Source organism: Psittacula echo (genome assembly GCF_963264785.1).
Source record: "Psittacula echo genome assembly, chromosome: 6".
NCBI lineage: Eukaryota > Metazoa > Chordata > Aves > Psittaciformes > Psittacidae > Psittacula > Psittacula echo.
Genome location: NC_137743.1, coordinates 68863640 through 68889090, shown reverse-complemented (window position 1 = coordinate 68889090; position 25451 = coordinate 68863640). Strand labels below are relative to the sequence as shown.

Below are 25451 nucleotides of genomic sequence, written 5' to 3'. Positions count from 1 at the left end.
AGTTTTAGCTTTGTTTATAGTAAAGACACTACAGAAGCTTCAGCTTCTGCTCCTCATTCTTATCAGGTACACTTCTGGCATACTTTATAATTTGTGTATTAATATTGTTAAAAAGGAGAATAACTCTAGCTTCCCCTGCCTTAATTTTCAACTGACAGAAATGTGGACATCTTCTAGTCCAAATTAAACCATGCTTTAAAGCAACTGTCTCCCCTCGCAAGTGGAGTTAATTATTCAAAGCCAGCTATTTCAAATTTATTCAAAGCTATATACAAAATTATTCTGGGCTAATTATTCAAAGCCAGCTATTTCAGCTCCTTTCAGACACTCAGCTTCAGCATAAACTGTTTACATAAAAATATAAACATCTTAAATTATTTAATGTAGACCCTACCTACAAGACAAAAATACCCATTAGCTGCCTATTAAAATAATAAAGCTTAGCCAATCATCTTAACTGCTCTGAGACACTCAGATTTTAACTCTGACAATGCTTCTTTTCAATTTCATTTCCTTATTTTCCCTCCTCATTAATAATTACAAGAATTGGCTGCCAGAATACAGACATAAGTGGTCTATTTTCTGACCTGGTGTACACTTTAATATCTAGCTGACAAAAGCACGTGTTCTGCCACCTTTGTAGAACAAGATCACTTTGTAAAACAAGATCACTTTGTAATCAGATAAACTTGTCATTTCTCAGTGTAACAGAAGCACCACTGAGCGAGCAGAGAAAATGGAGCCAAAACCCAGGTCTTACCTTCAAGGCTAAAGGAGTTAATTAGCTCAGCCAGTGCTCAGGGGCAATAGAGCCTTACATCAAAGATACAGAGCTGTTTCTGAAGCACTTTATTACAGTGTAGTCATAAAACTATTATTTTAAAAGTGTAAAGCTCTTTCATAATGGGAAGATGAAAACTAGCACTAAATTTTACAGAACTTCATTTCTGGACTGCTCCAAAACTATAACATTCACATTCTCAAGATGCTATCTATACAAAAATCTAGGTGTTCTTTTGTTTAAAGTTGATCCTTCAAGTTGATTTATAGATACTACATCACCTTATCAACCTTTAAGTATTTTTAAGTCTGCAAAAAGATAAAATTTGCAATAACAAATAACTTCCTCCTAGCCTTTTATTTAACCTCACATACAAGTTCCAACAGAGAAGAATAGTAGCTTCTTATGATTTACTCTTAAAGCTGCTATAAGACGGCTTAACAGTGGTTTTTTACTTATTAAATACCCACAGGTCATATGAAGTAGTACAGGGCTAACGTCAGCAAAAAAAAAAATCACTTAAACAGAAGGAGTAGCAATATAATCATGTATGGCACAAATTAATACTTCCATCCCTATTTTATTCTTACAAAGAAAGGTCATTCTCTAGTGATCAGCACTCCAAATAACCATAGGGTAATTTAAATAAACCCACCCCCAAACAAACATTAAAAAATTGAGACATATACCATTTGTGATGTATCCAGCGAGACAATTGTTCTTTTTTCTTCTTCAGGACATTCAAGGGCACTAGACACACTTGTCCCTCCTGCAAATATGAGAGTGACACTCTGATCATAAAATTCTCCAGTAGCTTTTCTTCGTGTAACATTCCCTTCTCCCTCCTTTCTGTTATTGAACTTAATAAACTAAGACTACTGAAGTTAACTGTTAGAGGCTAGTGATTAGCCTTTTAGGGTAACCTCTTCTCCCAAACAGATTTTCACAAAACCAAGGCAGCACTCAAGATGACAAGGATTTAACCACACTTGATAACAAACCATGAAATTCTGTGACCATCTCAGCTGCTTCTGTTAAGTCCAGAACAGATTCTTAGAACAAGGAAAGATGAGAAATAAAGGCCATTAAAGAAACAGAGACAGCTATGGCTTATAGACAGTCTTTTGAGATCACTATGGAAGTCACTATACTTCTACCTAAAAAGTTTGCTTAAGAGGTCTACCTAATACAGGTATTTGATACTTCTCTGAAAGCAAGAAACAGAAAAGATACAACTCATAACAAAAGCCAAAAAAGGATAAAAACCAAATGTCCAACTTCACCCAAGGTTTCTGATGTCACAACAGTCTCCAAGAAGCCTCTGGCTTCTCAAAGACTACAAAGGATGCTAAACAGATCCACAGGAAGCTACAAAACAACAGCCAATGGCAAGTATGGAGACAGCACCAACTAATAAAGCACTCTCCAAGAGCAGTAAAGCCCATCACTTTTGTTTCCAGTGGTAGGAGAGGTGGCATTTTCCTTCAATACCAGCCCCTATAGTAATAACTCCAGAAGCTGAGCATAGTTCAGTATAAGCATACTTGGAAAACAAACTGAATCTCTTTCTCTATCCTGGTCAGCAAAGAAAAGATAGTCAATATTACTACTTTCATTACATACAATATTACTATACTTTCAGCTATACCAATTTACTAGTACCAAAACCAACTTGTAGCAGTATTACAGCTCTCCAGATACAGCTAGAAAGGATGAGAGGGTTTTAGGGAAAAAACAATACCAAAATAGTAGAGCTGGTTTCACTGACATGCTCATCTTCTCAAATAGTAAATGCCCTTCCTACAGGGGCTACACTCTTACAGCATAAGCAAGTACCAACCAACACACAGATTTATCCCATAGAATTAAGAGTTCTTGACAAAAAGCTTCTCACAAAATAAGTTCATAAAAGACAACACCTCATGCTCTCTGAGCTTCAAGTCAAAACACAGTAACTCACCACTCTACCTCAGCAGGCTTAGAGGATAAAGTATCCACAAGTAAGAATCTGGTGTCCTTCAGAGATTCTTTAGGCTAAGAAGGACACACATCACACAGGCCTTTACCTTTACTCTGTACCTGGAACATTTCCCAAAAAACTCTCGTCACAGGACTCTCTACTCTAACTTTCAGACTGAACAATGTCTAAAAGGCAATCAGAATTATGGTTAATGATTTTGCAATATGGTCTCTAACCACAACTCTCCCTGGACCTATGAGCTTCAACAGTACTACAGAAAAAAACCCTTATTTATATGTGGGTTTTGTTAACAGAGCACAAGTAACGCATCCAAAAACATGACACCTCTAACTCTGACATTTTAATCTCTTATTTCCTAGAAGGCTTCCAAGACACAGAGGTAGACTTCAGCTTCATACAGTCACTCCTCTTGCACATTCAAGACATTGACATACCTTTAATGACTTCCACTAAATTGTATATAGCAGCTTTTAATACTGCAAGATCATTAAAAAGACCACACCTAACAAACTAGCAAAAGACCTCCAACTACTCAATTATTGTTACAATATATTATCAAGATCACATATTTAAATTGAATTCAAGTAGAATACATTTTCACTAGTAGAGTTAAACAGATAGAGATTTCTAACACTTACCACCAAATGGTATTATGCAGAGATTGTGTTTGCAGGCTAATTCCACAATTTTAACTACATCTTCATGGCAAGCTAAAAAAGTCCAAACAGTTAAAAAACAGGATTTGTGCTTAGTACTGTTACATATGCTTAGTACTGTTATATATGCTTAGTACTAAATATTGCCGTCTGAATAAGCAGCTCCATTTCTAACACCAGCAAGGAAGACATTTCCAAGAGTTAGGGCTCAGAAGTATCAGCCTAAAGTTTAGACCTGAAACAATTCTACACTTGAAGAACTGAGTACAAACCTTAGTCTCCTGCTCTACTCATGGACTGACACCTTCTGCAAAATTCTCAGGGCTATCAAAGTGGTAACAATTAATCTTGGGTACCTTGGAGAACAAATAAAGCTTAAAGCTTTTATTGAAAATTGGCTGTCCAATTTATTTTAAGCAAAAATAAGTCTCTTCTGAGCGCTGAATAACACATCTTTTCCTTCCTCGCTGACATTCAGTTTTGAAAGTAGAATTGCTGGTGAAATTTACTTTTTCAGAATGCATTCTGTATCTGGTCAGAGAGGGAAGCAGAAATGCTTGAGCACAGGCAAGGAAAAGGATCAAAAAAAAAAAAAAAAGAAGATCAAATATAGTGCATACATGAGTTCGTGCAAACAGCAGAGAATGAGCAGGACTCAATAAACAGGCATATGAACCCTGGCTACTTCGCTCTTGCCATACAGAGCAGCTTTAAACAAAGGTAGTCAATCACTTCATTTCAGTTGCTTTTGGAGCTGCACAAAATAAAGCTGTGCCAAGTGCAGTTCACAGTCACCAGTGCTGTCATGTCAATACCTGTCCCCAAGTAATGAGATGCATCTTATAGTGCCTCTTTTTAAGCTTCCCGTAAGTGATTTTTTTTCCCCTAAATAAAGGAAGCAAAACTGAGCTAAGACTAAGCTCTTCTAAGAAATTTTAGGGATTCTAATGCACCGCAGCTATCAAAGTATTAGAAGAGTTATAAACAGTGAAGAGTTGGATTCATGCTGAACAGATGTCGACAGGTACTTAGATCAAATGAGTTTTTTGTTAGCTACTGAAGAATCACATATGGGAAGTAGTTCCCAGTGACGAGAAACACAACTCAAGTAGAAAATTCACACAAGCGTGTAAATGGTCATATCAGTTTAAGTATTTGTATTCTTCTACTAGATAGAAGCAGGCATATTTTCTGCTACATATTATCTAAAACAGCTTTAGTTATAACTCTTTTTAAAGTGGGCCTAGCCTGTACTCAGCTTGCACTGCTTTTTCTTCAAGTCAGTAATCCTTTGTGAAGTGTTCTGATAGGAGTTACAGGTCTTACACTTTTTTTTACTGAAGTACAGTAGGTCATAAAACAAAGCTTTTTAAATACAAGCATTTCACTAACCCTCTATCATCATGTACTCCTTTAAAAACAGCCAACAAGGTTCAGACTGCCATTTAGGCAACTATTCTTGGTGAACATACAAGTTCAAATTACGCTGTGGTCACCCAAGTCATGAATTTAGCTGTCAACAGAAACTTTAGCTATATTTAATAAAAAATTTGACTTCCCCACAGAACAATGGGATTTCACAGGCACAACCTGCAATCCAGATGTTAAACAATCATGATTACCATTCATGATAAAATTCCTTCAATTTCTGTAAAGGCAAGTGAAGAACTTCCCCATGACAAGAAAGCACAGGAGTTCAGTAAACAACAGCCTCCCAGATCTGAAGGGAGAATATAACAGTCAGAGCTTACCAGGCCATACAACTATATCAGGAACTCGCTTAAACATTCCTTCCCTGAGTATAAATATCTCATGTAGGCAGTGACCTGAAACACAAACAATAAGTTACCAAGTTCAAACAAGGAAGCATCAAAAGCAACACAGTTACATAAATTAAGTTCTCTTACCATGAGCTCTGAATACCCTATCTTCTGCATCCTGTGAGTATGAGATTTTAGTGGCTCTAAGATCCTGAAGAAATTCTTCTTTTACAATGGATGGAGGTACATCATTAACATTTAAGGTTGCCTACAAGAAAATAAGTTCATTAAAAGAGTCCCTCAAGTCTGAGAACAGGAGATCTTAAAGTTTTTTACTACTGCACCTATTATTTTAAATGCACTCTAAAAAATAAAATCAGGAGTTGCAGAAAAACCAGTTAAAACATAGTGCAGTGTGCTCAAAGTTCTGTCATGAAAACCATGTTGGCAAATTAACCAACATCACTTTCAACTCAAAGAGAGGAATATGCTTACAATTTTGGTATAAAGCTATCAGAGAAGACTATGGGCTGCTAATGACACACGAGAGCTTCCTTACAAACATGCTACCAAAAAGCATTTTGTACTAAGCATTCCACATAGTCAAAGAAACTTGGACCTTTTTTTGAATGAGCCTAACCTATGCTTCTTCACAACTACAAAGAAAACTGAATTCACTTCTCTCATCTTCTGAAGTTTCAGTTTCCTTCTACAAAAAAAAAAAAGGGGATATTCACCCATTCAAGTTTTTTCTCCTGAAATGGAGTTTTCCCTACTTTTGCTCTATATAGCCTCCAGAATAGTTGACACTTTTTGCCAAAATGTGTCTTTTATCTTGAGATAAAAGCTTAGAGGATAGCACCAGTTACCAAGATAACAGCAAGCAAACTAGAGATTGTCTCCCATCTGCCACCACAGCAGCACTCTATTCTGAATGGCTTATGTCTCAAAGTCATGAGAGCTGAAGAAAGGAAGATTCAAACTTGAACAGGCAAGTTTTCAGGTAGTTCAGAGATCCACTGTGATGGGACTTGCCTACTAGTGTCCACCATACAAGAAACTATGTAAGATTACATAGAGATTAGGAGTATTTACAGGGATAATTCAAATGTAGTATCTAAACGAGCTACATTTACAACTGATCGCTAACAATATTTAGAGGTTCAAAATGATTGCTAAGTATTTGTTTCAGAGTTTTCATACGGGACACATGACCTAATAAAAATACGCTTTTAACAATAATTTGACTTCTGGAAGAGGATATGTGCTGTTCTGGCTTGCTTTAAGGATAATATTATAGTTGAAAAAAGGTGTCAGACATTTGAGAAAAAGGCTTTTCCCTCCAACTTACTTACTTTGTCACCTACAAATAAGGTGAGGGGCACAACAATATTGATAGATCATGATTTTAGGGGGCAGTCAGGTCTTGGATTACTGCTCTAAACTCTTACTATTCTGCTAACAATGCAGAACCACACAGTGATGTTTGCTAACCCGAAAAAACCAGAGCTCTGACAAACTTGAGGAACATAAGAAACAAGCAGATAGGTACCAAATACAGATCTTTAAACTACTTTTAAAAAAATCCTTGCTAGCTTTGCTTACATTTTCTATTTTAAACTTTTGTTTCTTCATGGATTTCCACAGGCAGAACTATTTCACATTATTTCAAGTTGAACACCAAGTGCTGAAAGATCTTTGTCCTCTACGAGGAACATAAACTACTTAAAAGTTGTAACAATTCCTTGCAGATGGTTTTAGGTATCCTGATTTTTATCTCTCTGCAACAAGTATTTTAATCCATTAGTTTTTGCCTTGAAGATCCAAATGGTCATATTCATCTATAAAAACCTTCTGCACAAAGCCAAACTAAAATACACCTTTATTTATTCTTATGGGACTGACATATTTTCAGATTTGTGCACTGAAAGGCTAGACAGGAAGCCTGTGTGAACTTGGTCTAAGTGAACTTGCTGTCCAAGTCTGAAAGACAAAAAAAACCATTATCAAGCCTCGACCATCACAGAAGCAGGTACCTTTATGGTTTTTAAATATAACAGAAAAGTTGCACGCAACAGGAACCCTTCAGTCTCACACAACACAGACAGGAAGAGATGAGCCTAGAAAGACAAATTAACCAAGAGATCCCTTCCCTACTACTGTTTCTGTAACCAAGCTTCTTTATGCTCTGATGACAGTAGAAGGTGAAAAACCAATACACCATGACAAACTAAAGTATAAACTAGGAACTATGACAGACTGAAAATGAGGGACCTGCAGAAGTAGCTGAGAATAACTATAAGAAGTCCAGATATATACTGGAGACTCCAGCGTCCTATTCTGTGTCAAGGTAGCCAGCCTGTTTCAGATCGCACAAAGAACATCAGAACCAGAGCAGCACAATGTTAACAGGAAAGCATTCAACATTACTGGAAGATATCCTGAAGAGCTGGTTTGCAAGACCTGCTGTGGGATCAAGATACTGTTCAAGAATCCTCCCTTATCCTCCACTTCATTCTATATGTCCGTCACATGTAGAAAGAGAACAATAGCTCTCAAGACCTCTGGTCACAGCAAGTTAACACATCTGCCAGTTAAGACAAAAACCAATCCTGGTTACAGAAAACTCATCAAGATGTTTGTTTTTTTTTCAAATCACATCAGCAGATGAAAAAACATCTTGATTAACTTAAGACTGAAGAAACATTCAGGTTTTTAGGCCCTATGAGACTACCTACTTCAGAGAAAATGCAATCTTGAACTCACTCAAGAAATGGGTAAAACTGTTACCCAAAGCAGGGTTGCTAAAGTCACTGTGCAAGCACAGCCTGCTTCCAACACTTCTAAAGCATCTATCTAGTCAGGAACCTGCAGCCTCAAAGGAATTATTCTTGGTAGGGAGTCAGCTCTCCTGACTAACACAAGTTAACCTTTTTAAAAAGCAAAATATGGGTGCTTCACAAAACCCAGAACATTCCAAATGTGGGTTTTTTTCTGAAAATATTTGGCTCAATCTTGAGTATTCTGGCAGCCAGTTTTCAGCATCCAGACATTAGAAAAAAAAAAAAAAAATACTGTCAAATAAGAACTTTGATCTCATATATACACTGAAAACACAGCACAATTTAACTTCACTGTATCTTCTGTCTTTGTTATCATGAACGTCATTGAAGTTGTATAAAAAATTCCCCCTAGGCTAACAGTTTCCACTATCTTGAAGAGTAATCTGCACACAAGGACAAAAACCTCCGAGTTGGAAACCTTCATTCCAATAAAAGTAACTAGTTAAAGTGGAACCACAAATTATGCGAAGTCACTGAAGGTTTCACACAGTAGCTCTACATCAATTTTTCTCTTTTTTTCCCCCAAAACCCTGAGGTACCAATACACTATATTTAAATCAATTACGTGCAACATGACCTTCAGGACAACAGCTGAATTATCTTTAACAGTGTGGTCTTGATCATCACCAAGACAAGTGTTCAAAGGAACTGGTTCAGTTATTTACTTACTCTAGAGGTAGTTTTGTGATCCAGGCTGGCTCCAAAGGTTTTTTCCATCCATTCCTTAAAAGTTGGTAATACCATACCACCTAATCTGTACCTGAAAAGTCAGTATTACACAGGGTCATTTGAGATTAAATGATTGCATGTCAGATAACTTTTGTGCATACATAGAATCAAAAGAAATGTATTTCCAATTCTTTACCTACAAGCCTGCAAACCTTCTACACATTCAGTTTTCATGTAACTGCACATTTCATCGTACTTAACTGTTCCGTACTCCACACAAAAATCAAATCACCATCATCTTAAGTATTACTTTTCTTCATTATCTTTGGGAATCATAGCATATGGCTTTTAAGATATCCCAAACTTCCTCCCACCCCCTCTTCACTTTTAAGAAAGGTTTCTGCCTTTCAGTAGTGTGGAAAGCAGTATCACAGTTTACATGCCGGTTATAGGTAGAGGGCGTGTTTATGGACACACTACCATGTGAACAGCAGTCTCAGAGACCTTACATATTGTCAAGAAAAACAGTGTTAAAGGTTCTTCCCTCATCATCAGAACGCAGAATAAGAAGAAAAGGGCAGTGTTTGATCACTGTCCAGGACAGATCAGGAGCGCAGTTTGCCACACACTGGTGCTAGGACCAATTTTATATAAATTCTTCATCAGTGATCTGGATTCATCACTGGAATATTCAACAAGATTAATACTATTAAGCAATTTTGTGGAGACAGATACTACACAGATAGGAACTCAGGACTTTAAAAAACCTGAGCAGACAAATGAAGATGGAAAATAATACATGGACAATTGCAAAGCCAGCCACGCACCCACCCCAAAAAAAGGCATTACTTGCACATTCAGCAGAATGTAGTGGAGCTAGAGAAGGTTCAGAGAACAACTGTAGAGGCCAAGGGACCTCACAAGCAGAGACTAAAGGGCCCAGGGTTCCTCAGCACAGATAGACAGAGGACTATATGAAGGACACAACTCATAATCAGTAAAGCAGCAGATTGGCCAAAGAACCATCACTCACCTAATCCTGCAACACAGTGAAGGATACTTGGTTTAAAACAAGTACTTTACAAAACAGCAACATGGAACTTGCTGCCATGGGATGCTATAGAGGCAGATAGTTATCAGCAGACTTGAAAGCTATCAGACAAATTTATGGACAACAGATCTATAAGTAGACACTAAAAGGATGAAGCATCTTCAACATCTTTGAAGATGCCTATTCTCCTATTTTCACTTCAAACACTCTCCTTTTGCCACTGTGACAAACTTTTCCATAGAAACTACAATGGGGTGGCCCAACAGAGCATTTCTAATATTATCTATCAGAAAGGCAGAATGCAGATGGGGAGAAAAAACTGCCATTCTCCTCCCATTCTAGAATAGTGACTGGTCAGTACTTATCAGTCAAACAGCAGCCTTGATGCTTCCTCCTGAAAAATAAACCAATCCAAGTCTAGCCCTTTGCTGTTTTTATCTTCACACTGCCTGGATTTTCTGTGCAGCATAACCTATCCCACATAAACTAAAAATATCAGATGAAAGAATGAGTGACAAAGTGGTAAGAGTCAGAATCCTGGCAAAAGCAGAGAGAATACTAAGATCTCCCTAAATATTATGCAGTGAATTGAAGTGCCTAAGACAAGACTTTGCATAAGCTCCCTTCCAACCCAAACCATTCTATGATTCTATGATTGAAGTGCTCAACATGCCAGTTAGGTTTTTGCAGCTTTGACTCAAACTAGCTCAATGCTAGTTCACAAACTCAAAGACCAGGAAGGAATTTTTCTGAAGTACAGTACTTATTTCAAACTTATTTCTTTTCCCTATTCTTTTCATTTACTCTTACAAAACATGTATTTTTTTAAACCAGGGAAGACACTGGAAGACTAATTTCCAATGACACAGAAAGAGAAAGTAAGATGTCAAGCGTCAGGCCTAAATCCCCCTGAAAGAAAGATCCCCAAGTAGACTTAATTTTAATATCATTTCCTCAAAAAAACCCAGAATTTCTCAGGAAAACAAGCTTGCTATACAAAGTGCTAGTAGGTACTAAACCAGAAGTGTTACCACTACAGAACATACAACTGATAAGCAATTTTTATTTTAAAAATAAAAACCTCAGGGGATAAAGTAGCTCTGTGCGGTGCACAACAGTTAAGAATCTCAAACACAAACTCGAAGTTTAATAAAGCAACTTGATGTTTGAGAGATCCTCAAAACTGCACAGACCTGCTGCATGTCACTAAGGCTTTATAACATGGTGCACAATCTTAGTCTGATTCCATTCTCCAAGGGAAATTTAATGCACAGGGTATATCAAGTTAGAGAGCACTCCATTTATTTATCTTTGTAATACTTTTAACAAACCTTCCAATAAGCCACCCCATCTATTTCACTACACAGTAGACTACTGTGTATAGAATTCAGTAAACTTGTTAAGTGCAGAGCAACTAATGACCTATTCTATGAGATAAAGCAGGCTTTTTTGCCTTCTTTGGATCAAGTGAACAGCGAATGTTTTAAATTCTTTTCAAAAAGATACTAAATAAGATATTTCCTTCATATAAATTTTCAACTTGCCTTTTTCCTGTGAATTCTGCTTGACCCTTCTTATTGAAGATGAATTTGGAGTCATTATATCCCCATCCATTCCATTTCAGAAGTTCTTGCCTTAAAGGGAGAAATATATATATAAGTGAGACTGTTAGCATACTGTAAGCCCATAATGATTTGCAGTTACATGGCTTTGGGAAAACAGTCTTATAAGATAGCAGTTGAAGAAATCAAGTACATATCCAAACGCGCATAGCTTAACAGAGCTAAAAGTATTTCTGCAGCAACCATTACTTCTTCAGATTGCATCCTAAGACTTGAAAGACAGGATGCTTTATAAAAACAACCACCAGCTTAAGTCAATGCATATGGTATGGTGATACTCTCAGACCAAGAACAGTAATATTTGAAAGATGCCTATATTTAAATCTATACATAAATACTAACACACAAATAGGTATTAGCTAAATATTTTCACAATGAAAAAGGCATTTAGCATTATTATTCTCTGCCAAGAAAATAACTTTATATTTTAGGGTTTTAATGTTACTGCTGTAATGCCACTGCATTCTTAGTAACATTCACTTGATAAGGCACTCTCAGACATTTAGATCGAAAATGCATTATGGAAAGTGAAAAACACAGCCAAAACCAACCCAACAAAAACAAACCTTAAGAACTGCAGGAACAACATACCAAATACAACCAGAATGTACCACCATAAGAAAGGAAACATTAAAAAATCCAAACCCACAACTGCCAAAATACAGCCACAAAACCGAAATGCCTTAAGGACAACCATACCAAAACAAGAGGATCTCTTAATTACGATGAAGTCTTGAAAAGTTTATCAATGTAAACCTATTTAAGACTTAGAGATACACAAAGAGTAATTACACATTAATCTAACTTTGCTTTAAAAGTTTGCAAATTATTTCCATTAGAAATTAAGTACCAACCTAAACCACGAGTACCAGTTATAAAAAGGCATACTGAAGAAGTCTGAAAGCAGATGATTTACCTCACTCTGCTATACAGAATGTAGATCTTATGCTTTGACTGTATAACATAACCAGGGGTGACCATTTCAGAAAGACCTCGAGATTCAGAGAAAGCACCGCCTCAAGTCAGTTGTAACTCAAGCATTATACACAAGATAACTGGGTGACAATAGATTACCAAAGGTCTTTATTATAAAGATAATATTAACATAGATAGCTGCTGTCAGTGTCATAAATATACTTGGCTTTATCAAAATTCATTTGCTTTAAACTGCCTGCACACAAGGTTTTAATTAATCAAATGGAAAAAATCCATGAACATGTATTCCATTACAATGTTCGAACTGGACATTTCAAGAAGGCCCTGAAAAATCTAGCACTTCAAGCAAGCTTTATCAGTTCACTAGGTATTGAAACAGCTCTATACAGCTTTGTGGAATAGTCAATCTGTATTGTTCTTTCACACTGAGAAACTGATTCTAAAATTTCAGCCAAAATTAAACTTTTTGAGCAGACAATTGTCCAGATACAGAAGCCCCTCTGTTTGGTTGCCTTCCCTCTCTCAATAGACTTGATCTTTACACATGTAGTGGCCACACAGAAAAGGACATAGGTCTACTCATGTTTCATAGCACAGGATTGCACTGTGCTATCATACTGACATGAGAGATTATGAAAAACTGTTCTTAATGGACATTATGCAGGCTTGCCTTCTTTTACATATTCTATATATGTATTCTCTATATGTATATTTATCAATATAAGAAACTCCAAGAAGACACTGAATTGTTGCCAGCTGAGAACAAGCTGACACAGAATAGGCCAACTCAGAAGCATTTATTTTATTCTTTTAATTTAAATGTTTGCCTCAAATCTCCATCACTGCAGTCTTCATCAAGGCAAGATTTCTCCCTTTGCTGACTAAAAGTAGTATTTCTATATACACTATCTGCAGTTTGTTACATCCTGTGAAGTCAGGACAGACATATTAAGAAGTGAAATTTGAGGAAGGCTCAAGCAGCTTCCACCCCAGTTTAGACAGGTAAGTCCTCTCACAAGGCACTGCTGAAATAAGAATGCCAACTATGATGCACTAAACAGGCTAGAAAAATTAACTGCTAAGCTGGAGACAATCAGACAGACCAAGACACGGAAGACCAGGCTCCAAAGCACCTTTTGAGGTGAGACAAAACTGATAAACCTCAGCTTTGAAACTACCATTAGTCCTGATACTGGCACAGATAGATACTTCCCACAAAATCCAGGGAGATACTATTAATTAAAGTAGTGAACAGAGACCCAGATACAGGGTCCTTCTGCTAAGTTGACTGCATTCCCAGTTGTTTGCTTTTCTAAACGCCTGCTTTCCTAGGTTAGTATTAAACTACCTGGTGCTTTCATCAAGTGTTAAAATACAGAACAGAGGTTAAAAAGTTTTAACTCCAGAATGTTTATTTTCAGGTTGAGCTACTCCTGAATTAAATAAGTACACAAAGGTTTACACTGCCCAGCAACACAGCTATTGGCATAATGAGAATAATCTAACAATTTGCAGATTTGTAGAACAATAGCTGCTTCTAAAACACCTCAGCTACCTTATAACACACAGTCAGGAAATCCCCCCCCTCGCCACGCATAATGGGCAATATTATATGTTGCGACAGGTTGTTGTGGTTTAAGTCCAGCCAGCAACCCAGAACCATGCAGCCACTCGCTCACTCCCCCATCCTCCTCCCCCCCGCTCCCGAAGGGATGGGGAGGAGAATCGAAAGAATGTTAAACTCCCACGGGTTGAGATAAGAACAGTCCAGTAACTAAGGTATAAGACAAACCACTGCTGCTACCACCAATAATAATAATGATAAGGGAAATAACAAGGGAAGAGAATACAACCACTCACCACCCGCCGACCGATACCCAGCCCAACCCGAGCAGTGATCTAACCCTTCCAAGTAACTGCCCCCAGTTTATATACAGGGCATGACGTGCTGTGGTATGGAATACCTCTTTGGCTAGTTTGGGTCAGGTGTCCTATCTCTGCTTCCTCCTGGCTTCCCCTCCTCCCTGGCAGAGTAGCAGACTCAGAAAGTCCTTGGTCAGAGTAAACATTACTGAGCAACAACTAAAAACATCGGTGTTATCAGCGCTGTTCCCAGGCTGAAAGTCAAAACCACAGCACTGCACCAGCTACTAAGAAGGAGAAAAATGATTGCTATTGCTGAACCCAGGACGCAGGTAAAGACCACCACAAAAAGTTAAGCATTTAACTTTTATATTCAAAACTACTGAGAAAGGCTGAGGTTTCTGTCTGGAGACATCTGTCTGGAGACAGTCATCTTACATTCATTCTTTCTTTTGTTCCACCATAACACAGTAACTACCAGTTTAAGAAGGGGTGTTTGATTTACTTACGCCAGTCTCTAGCACTTCATGCCTATGTGCTAAGACCAATTTAGCAGAAATACTACATGCAGCTCCCTAAAAAAGAATCCTAATGTCCTAGTTTCATGGATTTAAACCACAACACTTAAAAAGACCAGATTTTAAATGCAAGACTGATTAGTCAGCTCTGATTTATAATTGACAGAGCCTGCAGGAAGACCAAACTGTTTAGATCTTCCCACATACCATTTGAAAGGTATGCTCTTCATGAGGCTAGTAAACCTCAACTCAAGAGAACTGCCTTCAGCAAAGAGGAAAAACAGGAATACAGAGGAAATCTGCAAGCCTCCTTGACTACTGAGGCAATGGCAATGTCATACTAGTATTATTCCAAGACTGTAACAGAACTTTTCTGAAGTGTTCTGTATTTGTTGATGTATTATTATTATTCAGAAGTGCCAGCAGCTTTGCAAGATAGAGGCCAAGGCAGTAAGCTGTTCTTCCCCAAGTCTGCCTCACTCCCCTAGCTCTCTTAAGTAATGGAAATACGCTGTAACATACACCTGCTCTGCATTTCCTTGTCTTCCTAGCTTACATTTGGAAATTAAAACTGTAATTTGACAGCATAATAAGAAACAGAAGGTAAACAAGGAAAAAAGTATTTTTCTAATATTTTCTAAGATTTTCTAATCTTTTCATCTTTTGGTTGATGAGAAACTGAACATGAGCTAAGACTGTGTGCACGCAGACCAGAAAGCCAACCACATCCTGGGCTGCATCAAAAGGAGCGTGACCAGCAGGTCAAAGGAGGTGATCCTGCCCGTCGACTCTGCTCTCATGAGACCTCACCTGGAGTACTGTGTACAGTTCTCGTGTCCCCAACATAAAAAGGACATGGAACTGTTGGAACAAGTCCAGAGGAGGGCCACGAGGATGATCAGGGGACTGGAGCACCTCCCGTATGAAGACAGGCTGAGAAAGTTGGGACTGTTCAGCCTGGAGAAGAGAAGGCTGCGTGGAGACCTCATAGCAGCCTTCCAGTATCTGAAGGGGGCCACTCTTCATTAGGGACTGTAGTGACAGGGCAAGCGGTGATGGGTTTAAACAGGGGAAGTTTAAACTGGATATAAGGAAGTTTTTTTACTGTGAGGGTAGTGAGGCACTGGAACAGGCTGCCCAAGGAAGTGGTAAATGCTCCATCCCTGGCAGTGTTCAAGGCCAGGTTGGACAGAGCCTTGGGTGACATGGTTCTGTGTGAGATGTCCCTGCACATGGCAGGGGGTTTGGAACTAGATGATCTTAAGGTGCTTTCCAACCCTAACTATTCTATGATTGTAATCATAATTGTTGTAATAGCATTCCTCCTTCTTATTCATTTTCATACTGCCCTTTTGCAGCATTATTTATACAGTCACTATTCCTTAGAAAAAGCTTTTCAGACCCCAGCTTAAGTGCAGCACTCCCACTGCACCCTGTAATGCCCTGGTGTAGCAATTAGAGCTGCCTACCAGATTAGTATCATGCATCATGTTTACCTTGGCTCTTTAAGAATGATCCAAGCTGTGACTGAGCAATCAATGTCACCATGGTTTTCATTCCCAAAAATCTTGGTGTTAAACTCATAAACCAGAGGAGTAAAAAGGGCAGAAAGAATTGCTGAGCATCGGCAGACCTAAGCACACATTGAAAACTCCCTCCATGTACAAGTACGCAGTCCTGGCTCTGAGACAAAGGGAGTCAAACAACACATTGATCTGCAACTAATATATACCGCCAATATACCTACCTAAGCTTTTTACAAATTATGTATCCTCTAACACACCTGAAACAAAATTTCCCTTGATCATAATGGTTCCCATCCTCATTCTTAAAAAATTCAATAATTGGATTGCTAAAGGTAAAACAACAACAAAACAACAACAAAATACCAATATTTTGGTACATAATAAACATTCTATATTATATTATTTATTATATTTTATATATATTATTATATATATTATATTATTTATATATATTATATAAACATAATAACAAAATTCCAAATACCCTGTATCGTATCTGAATAACATCTGAGTATCTCAAAGCATGTTAAAGAGTTTCATGCCCCTGCTTGAAAAAAGAAAGATGCTCAGTTTGGCTTAGTCAACTGACATGTTCCTGCTACACGTTCTATGTGTAGCAAAACATAATTTACACACCCGTCTACTTTTCTTCCCAGCCTCCTTGATGAAACAGACTCATCAACATTTGGTATTATTCTTGCTTTAAACTCTGTATTACTCAACTCTATATCACACCTGAACTGCCTCATTTAAAGACAGCACATTTCCTATTCAGTACATTGGCTTCAACAAATTATCATGCTTGCTGACCATTTCATCTTTGACAGAAATATGAAACATTTTAGCCAGAAATAGTAGAAAATTACCAGTTATTTCCTGCCTTCTAGCTCAAAAGGCAGAAATTCACAACTGAAAAGCATAAAGTACTATAAAGCAGATTGTGCTTCACTTTTTTGAATGTATATTTTATATATATATACACACACATACACACACACACAAAATGATATTGCCTGAAGGGAAAAAAAGCTGCAAGAAAACAAGTTACCATGGAAACAGTGGCACTAGGAAATGAAAACAGTGTGACTAGGTTAAGCGAATTGCAGTATTTTACTTTCATTACAATGCCCAACACTGCAATACTAATGTGACTCTATGCAATACAAACTTTTGCACCAAAATATTTGTTTAACAAGTCCAGCATTTTTCAGGAAAACTGACTATGGAATAACCAAGGAGACACTGGGCAGGACACTGATCAGGTCATGGCACGAGGCACTGCATTAAGCCCTCAAATGACCATTAACAAACTGGGCAGAAGCTCACAAAGTGACAGCATGCCTAGACTGGGAGGGTGGCCCCAAGCCTACTGGTTAAGTGCTCCCAAGGCATCCAGTCACTCAGCTGGGCAGCTGGAAGCCTCCAGACCCACCCTGTTTCAACAGAATTGTACCCTCCAGCACCCCCCACATCTTATGTTTTAGCAAGAGGCAGTGACTGGCTGAAAAAGTTCTTGTCTCTACCTAAGCTGAAGAACAAGCACAGGGTCTCTCACAGGTATGCAAGCTCAGCATCCAAAGTTCAACCCAACAGGAAATTAAACCATGGATATAATTTTGCTCATAGTTTCAAATCCACATCACAGGTACATACCAGACATTTGCATACACAATACTTAAAACTGCCAGTGAAAAAGAGTTTTATGCTACAAAAGAAAAGTATCACCAACAGCTACAGAGCCTTTTATTTTCCAATGTCTAAAGCACATTGATGTTGTAACACCAGAAGTAAAAACAAAGCTTTTCACTCATGAAGTAATGAGATTATGTTCAATATCAGAACCAAGTAATGAATAAACTCCAAACACTAGCATCATGCAATTTAACACAAAAGAATGGAATTGCCTCATTACACAGGCATACCATCTAAGCATAAATATCAATGCAACTTCCCTTCCTCCAAAATAATCTGAAGATCTGACACTTTATACACAAAACAGAGACAAGCAGGCTAATTCACTCAAAGAGCAAGAGACAGCTCTATGTATTTTCTTCAGAGAAGCAAGATGAAAGTGCAGTTCAATCCAACTGAATTCCTGTACCTCAGGTGGAGCAAAGCCAAGATGTTCACATCAACTTCCTCACAATAACTACCAGGATTTTCAATTTGATCACCAGTTGATGCTTAGCATTAAAACAACATATACATAAAATACTCAGACACTCCTCCTGTTCCATGATCCAAGAACCAGCACGTTGTTGGAAATTAGTTTAAAGTGGCAGTTTTAAGGGCTACCACATGGGCTAAAGCACCAGCATTTGTCTAATGTAACAATACAAAAGTGTCTTGCAGGTTGTAGAGTTCTTGCAAAACACAGTAACTCCTCAAAGCCCACCTCAGCTGGACTTTTAGGTTAGCAGCTCAAACCACCAGCTTGAAATTCAGAACTTTTTCCATGGGTGATACCAGAAAGTCACTCTCCCTCCCCTCTGGAGCAGTATCTCTGTTTGGGTTAGACAGTCACACTTCCCAACCAAGTGGGCAAGCCACTCCAGAGCCCTTTATAAAGCAGCAGTAAATTAGTTATCAGGTGCCTGGAAATAACAAAAGGGAATGTAGCCCAAGGAATCCCTCAAGAACTGCTTTGTGAAAGCAACATTTATCTGAAGAAGAATGCCATGCTGCAGGCACAGAGTATCTGCTGTGTTTGTCATTCTTAGACTTCTTCCATCTTGAAGGACCTTCCCTGCAGCAAACCAAACGTAATCCCTCTCAAGTCTGAAGTCAAATAACATCTGTTTTATAAACTTAGACACATTCATGTTCCATAGCCCACACTTTCAGTTAAACCCCTGGCAGCTGCACATACACCTGATTCTGTTTGCTGAATATCTGATATGGCAACACAAACCTTGCATTCATGTTTACAGTTTAAATATAAAGAAAGCAGCAAATGCAGACAAGATATTAGACATAAGACTTCAAGGGTTTAAGTACTCAAGTGTGGGGTTTTTTAAACTGTTCTGATAAAACGTTAACTCTCCTTATACATGTTCCTAGCCTCTGCTATTTCATTGCTTTTTATTTCACCACATTGTAATAAACAAAGCCCTGAGGAACTAGGAAAATGGCATTTCTCTAGTGTTCTTTCATAGAAAGCACAAGTCAATTAGGGTGAATTAAAAATTCAGGAAAGCCAAGACATTATAACTATGCTGCTCAGTGTACACTTGCCAAACGATGCAACAGAATACTTTACTAGAAGCTATCTCTATTCCACCTACTACTTCACTTGGCACCAGTTTCATTTTTATCCTTGAAGAGGCTGCTCTGCTACAAAATACACGTACATGGCTACTTCCAGGCAGCAAACAAACAAGTACTTGCAGATTCTTCAAACACCCTGAGATCAGTCCTTTGAGAAGTAATTTTTGAGTTTGCGAAGCCAGGACATCCGCTTCGCTACCTTAAAAATTGAGATAATGAAGGAGCCGGTTGTCTGCCACTTATTCTTTCAAGCAAAATAAGCTCAGTTCCTGGACAATACTGTTTTACCTATTGCACAGGAAATTTTTACCATACTCTGTAGCAAATACATCATAAAACTGCTGAAGAAAACTTTTTGGCCTAGACCATCAACCCTGAAGACTTGCACATAACAGGCCAGTTTTGGATATAACAACACTAGAGGCATTATGTTTGTCCACCATATCCAGCCTACAATTGATTTTTATTACTTCACATACTTGTTCTCTACAAAGACGTATAACAACATTTCAGGAAGGTCTAGCTGCCTGCAACCTGTTATACTACAACTACTTTACTCCAGCTCAAAGCAGCTTTTATGAGGTTCAAGTGCAAGATCATTCTATGCCGTTTATGTAAGCAAGTCAAGTTTAAATAAATAGGTATATACACACATCCATTTTCTCCGTACATAACAGTTTCGATCTCAGTAGATAAAGTCAATCTACAATTTTTTTTTTCTATTTTTGGTGTAAACTGCTACACGCCTGCATATAATTCATATTGTACTTTACATATTAAGCATACTTTACACTTCTGTCTTGTATCTGGCTTTTTTCCTAACAAAATTAACAACTATATCCAGTTTGGTTTATTTGGTATCAAATGATCTAACAATAGATGTTATATCACCTGAATCTTACAGATATTCAACTACTTGGAGCTAGACAGGAATCGCTGCTGTATATGAAGTCACATTTGCCTTGAGATTATAACACTTCCTTTTATCAGACTAATGATTCCATGAGAGTCTCTTACTTTATCTGTTATCTTTATCTCTCAAGCATTACCCTTGACTAACCATTAACTACTTTGATGCAATCACAGAGCTGCCTGTGAACTGTCACACCTTCCTCAATGCAACAGGCTCTTACTCTTCTGATTTCTTAAGAGACTAGTGGCACCAGCCCTTTCCTTGTTTGCACTAAGCTTCCACCACCTTCAGCTCAGAAGTCAGTTATGCCAGGATTCAGTTTAGTGCCAAGTATTGCTTATACACTGTTGTTAAATGTTTATAATAAACTAAAGATGGGTACAAGTATTGGAGGTAAGATATGAAGCCTCTTTAATGATACTTGTTAAATTCAAGTAGTGACAGCTCTTTAGGAGTTAATTCATGATGCTTCTTAATAGAGTCAATCATTACCAGCAACTACAGCAAGAATTGCAGGGGTCTATATGAAGGTATGGTGCTATTAGCACATTACCCTAAGCAACCTGAGCGTGAACTTCATACAGAGCAGGCAGCTGACTGTATACTCATTCCTCAGTTTACCCTGGATAACAGCATGACCATAATAATTAAAAAAAAGCCACAAGCCTCTCCTCATCCCACAGGAAAGAAGCTTCTCCACAGATGGCAAAATTGGGAAATCCTACCCTGCTTTTTCTTGCTCCAGGGCAGAAAAAAATTAAGCCTATGAGCTACTGAATCAACATTTAGTTACATTCAACCAATACTCTCCTTTAATAAGGATCAAATTGTTTAAAGTCTGAGTAAGTTATAATAGAAGCTAGTACGGCAAGATTAACATCAGTGCATGCTCCACCTCTGAGGCACTCTTACTTTCTAGCATGCATAACAGTTACTTTGCTATAACTGTGTTCTAGGGAGTTGCAGCACCTTACTGTTTTCAAAGCAGTACAAGTTGAACACTTCATGCACTTAATCTTCAACTTGACCATACGTAAATTTTTAACTCGGGTCTCACCAGCAAAGTGAGCTTATTATCATCTGGTCAACAAAAGTTATCAGAATAACAGAAAAGTTCAGAAAAAGGTAATTTCAAGGAAAAGTTGTTTTCCCAACTCAATTTTGTTTGATAAGTTTTTCAGCATGACTATCATCCCGTTAAGACCTCAACACACACTATATAACAATGATCCCCATCTTCCACTGCCACAGTGAATTAAAATAGAAAATACAAGCCAGGACTGCCACCAAGAAATAACATCTCTCCACTCTTCTGGTGCCTAGACTTTTCCTCAAGTGGATACTCAAAGGAGAATAGAGCTGCTTGTCTTTTTAGATGAATTCTCCCATCTTTATAACTGCCATTTTAAAAAGTAGGAAGCATATTATAATCTTTGAACACACCAATCTGCAAACACATTGTTTAGCATTGAGGCATTCTTATTTGGAAAAAGGAACACCAACACTCCCAGTCAGTTCCACACACTCTCCTTCCTCCCCTTGCTGACAATAAATAGCATCTGGATAAGATCCTTAAAAGTTTGGTCTTTGAACGATAAACAAGAAAGCAGTGTTTCTGCAGGTCACTCTCTAGTGACTACTGGATAAGCAGTCAGAAGAAGCATTTCTCTGATCAAGACATACACCTGAAATACTACAAAGGTGTTTTTTCATCATAGGAAGTCATCTACTTTGCAGAAGAAATGCAAGATGACAGGGCACCTAAACCTGGTACAATAGTGTCTGTAGCTTTGATACCATTCCAAAAACTACAGGAAAGATGCAACAGGCATAGTGAACCAAAATTTTGCTTAAGGCACTTTTGCCAGGAAAAATCAAAGGAATAGTTCAAAAGAGGCAGAAAAGCGGAATCATCATACAGAAAACTGCAAGAAAAAAGGATCTGGGTTTGGATTGTCCTAATGTTGCTGATAAAAGCCACACAGTATCTCACAGTACCCATCTATAAGTCAGTTACTTTTACCAGATTTTTTTCAACCAATCTTCTAGGTGTCATGAACTCCAGATTAGCTGGAAGTCACTAGAACTTCATCACTTGCCACCTCCAAATCTGCATAGGCAGCAATTGTCTTTTTTGCCCCCCATCACTCACTTCAAAACCTAGGTATTATCCTCAAACACAAACTCTACCTACATCCTCATATCCAAGTTACATTTAAGTACCAGAATTTTCACATGCAACATCTCAAACATATTCCAACCACATCTCAGATGTTCAGAGGGAAACTTAAGACAGAGATATAGCTCCCTTCAAAGATTTTTTGTTTCCATATGTACAAAAAGTGTGGGCTCTAATTTCTTCCAGTGAGCAGCACTGTTTGACACACCTCCTGCAAGAGCTTTAAAACCCCCTCAGTGAGAACTAAGGGCTTTCAAAGTTGTCAACATTTGACTACATGCCCATGACATCCCAGTCGTCCTGGAGCAGTCAAGCTCAGCTTGTGGCCCTGGGCCACAAGTAGAGTGCTAGAATAATTCAGACTGTGCAGTTGAGAGCAAAACATGGGCTGAATGGACTTTCCTCAAAGGAGTAACAACTCTCTCAGCACTACTTGCCTTATCTGCCTCTCTTCTGTCCCCATACACTAACATAATAGTCCCTGTACACAGCTCAATGGAGAACAGTAGGTTGTCTATAACCTAAACCTTAAAATGCTCTTACAGGATAGCAAGCCAACACATACACAAAAAAATCCACATCCCAGAAAGGGAAAAAAATTACAAAACACAAGTTCACCCCAGCAGAAAGGTAGGCCTCATGGTAAGTTACATGAAACTGTATCATGCTGTTATAACTGAAGCATTTAAAAGGATCTAACAGAAAATTAAACCCAGGAGACAGTGAAGCGGTGTTGAACTAGACAATTTGCCTTCCTTTGGTCTCATGTGACCTGAGATTCCTTATTACTAAACATGGCAGGAAACAGAAGAAGTAGTTCATATGCTTAAGGTTATTCATTTCTGATAAACTTTAGTTAGAGTCTAATGTACGAGCACATTTTTGGTAGCATTCACAAAAGGTAAAGGTCTCACATGTCTGTGAACACATGAGAACTGAATGCCCATACAAAAACCTTGCTTTTCACATGTGCCACATTTTTACTATAGCAACCTCAAAGCATTTTACAAACACTAAACCTCTTCTCCAGTTATTAAGGAAACTATAAAAGACTTTCCATTTTAATGCAATCCCACTTACTACAGAAACAAGTAGGAGACTGAAGACCCCCTTTCTTTGGTTTCATCCCATCCCACAGTGGGGAATTGCTCCAGTACATCACCCGCCTTTGGGCTCAGTCTCAGCCCCATCCTCCAGCCCGCCGCTGCCTTCCCGACCCGTCCCAGCCCCGATAACCCGCATCTCCCCGCACAGCCCGTAGGGGCCTCCGCCTGCCCCGCTAGCCCACGCCCGTCCCCGGGCGGGTCCGAGACATCTCTCCGCTGCACAGGCTGCCCTAGTCCCGACCCGCACCGGCAGCCGGCACTCCGGGAGGTAGCCCAGCCCGGCACAGCCTCCCCTCCTGGGCAAGGCACGGGGCCCACCGCCCTATGGGGACCCCCGCCCGCACCCACCGCTTCCTGGGGATAGAGCCGGAGGCCGGCCCAGTGGAGCCCCCCTGCGCCTTGCAGGGACTCAGGGAGAGCGCTTCTCGCTCCGGAGCCCGCGGCGAGCTCCGCAGGTGCCCTGAGATGATGCGCAGCCGCCGCCGGGCGGAGGACGGTGAACCGCCGCCGCCACTTCCCGCTGCCTCCTCCGCCGCGGCCGCCATCGCACTTCCGTGTTGTGCCGCCGACCGCCGCCGGGTGAGAGGTCGGGCGAGCGGAAGGCAGCTCCCGGCGCTCCCCTCATATGGGCTGTCCCGGCATGCACCGCCGCCCGCGCGCTTCCCGCCTCGACCCGACCCAGCCCGGCCCAGCCTTGAGGGGGTGGTGGTGAGCGCGGCCCCGTGAGGAGGCCTGCTGGGGCTGTCGTTCCTTAGGGGGCAGTGGGGAACGCGGGTGTTGTTAGACCTCCGGAGCCCGGCTTCCATGAGCAGCCCTTCAAACCAGACATCTGCCTCGGCAGGGCAGTGGTGAAACGGGAGAAAAAGGGGCTTCATTGGAGATTGCACGCGTCCTGTGCTGTGAGCGTAGCTCCGTTAGATCCCTGAGAGAACACAAAGCTGCGTGTTCTGTAACGATGAGGGTTGCCAAAGTTAATGATGAAATGCAAATGAACAGTGATAGCATGGGCGGGTTACCTAAGAAACAGGTTGGTGAGGTGACGGGTGATCCTACAGGGTTTATCATTACTGTTGACAGGGACACAATGGCCTGGTGAGTGATGGCTGCTGAGCCAGGCGCCTCTGCCTGTGTAACCCGGCTGCGCTTCCCACGGTATATGTGTACTGGCAGGGGAGAGGCTCCAGGCTCCCAGTGATCCGCTCCCTGCAATAAACCTGCGCCACAGAATGAACGCTAACTGGCTGACTGGTGGGACTGTATCCCCTTCTGTAGCCAGCACAACCATCCCTGAACACAGAACTGTCAATCCTGACCATGTTCAAGCCCCATTGAGACAGCTGGGATTCACTCTGTAGCATGTGTTTGGAGAGGGAGAAGAATTGGGATTTATGTTCTGGTGTCCTCAACATAAAAAGGACATGGAACTGTTGGAACAAGTCCAGAGGAGGGCCATGAGGATGATCAGGGGACTGGAGCACCTCCTGTATGAAGACAGGCTGAGAAAGCTGGGGCTGTTCAGCCTGGAGAAGAGAAGGCTGCATGGAGACCTCATAGCAGCCTTCCAGTATCTGAAGGGGAGTTATAGGAATGCTGGGAATGGACTCTTCATTGGGGAGTGTAGTGATAGGACAAGGGGTAATAGGTTTAAACAGGGGAAGTTTAGATTGGATATGAGGAAGAAGTTCTTTACTGTAAGGGTGTTGAGGCACTGGAATGGGTTGCCCAGGGAAGTTGTGAAGGCTCCATCCTTGGCGGTGTTCAAGGCCAGGTTGGATGAGGC

At 39.7% G+C, this 25451-nt stretch overlaps 1 protein-coding gene across 4 annotated transcripts in view; it reads right to left on the bottom strand.

Annotated features, from left to right (window-relative positions):
• Positions 1-24232, bottom strand: part of AGPS (alkylglycerone phosphate synthase) — a 51715-nt gene extending 27483 nt beyond the window's left edge. For 3 of the 4 annotated variants that reach the window (XM_080620581.1, XM_080620582.1, XM_080620580.1), the window contains exons 1-7: positions 24020-24232; positions 11286-11375; positions 8691-8781; positions 5326-5446; positions 5170-5244; positions 3401-3472; positions 1471-1550 (exon numbers count right to left, since the gene is read on the bottom strand). In XM_080620581.1, the coding sequence (XP_080476707.1) occupies positions 1471-1550; positions 3401-3472; positions 5170-5244; positions 5326-5446; positions 8691-8781; positions 11286-11375; positions 24020-24216 (726 nt within the window). In that variant the 5' untranslated portion in view covers positions 24217-24232. The remainder of the gene's footprint in view (positions 1-1470; positions 1551-3400; positions 3473-5169; positions 5245-5325; positions 5447-8690; positions 8782-11285; positions 11376-24019) is intronic. The other variant, XM_080620583.1, reaches the window with a different exon arrangement.
• Positions 24233-25451: the final 1219 nt, after the last annotated feature.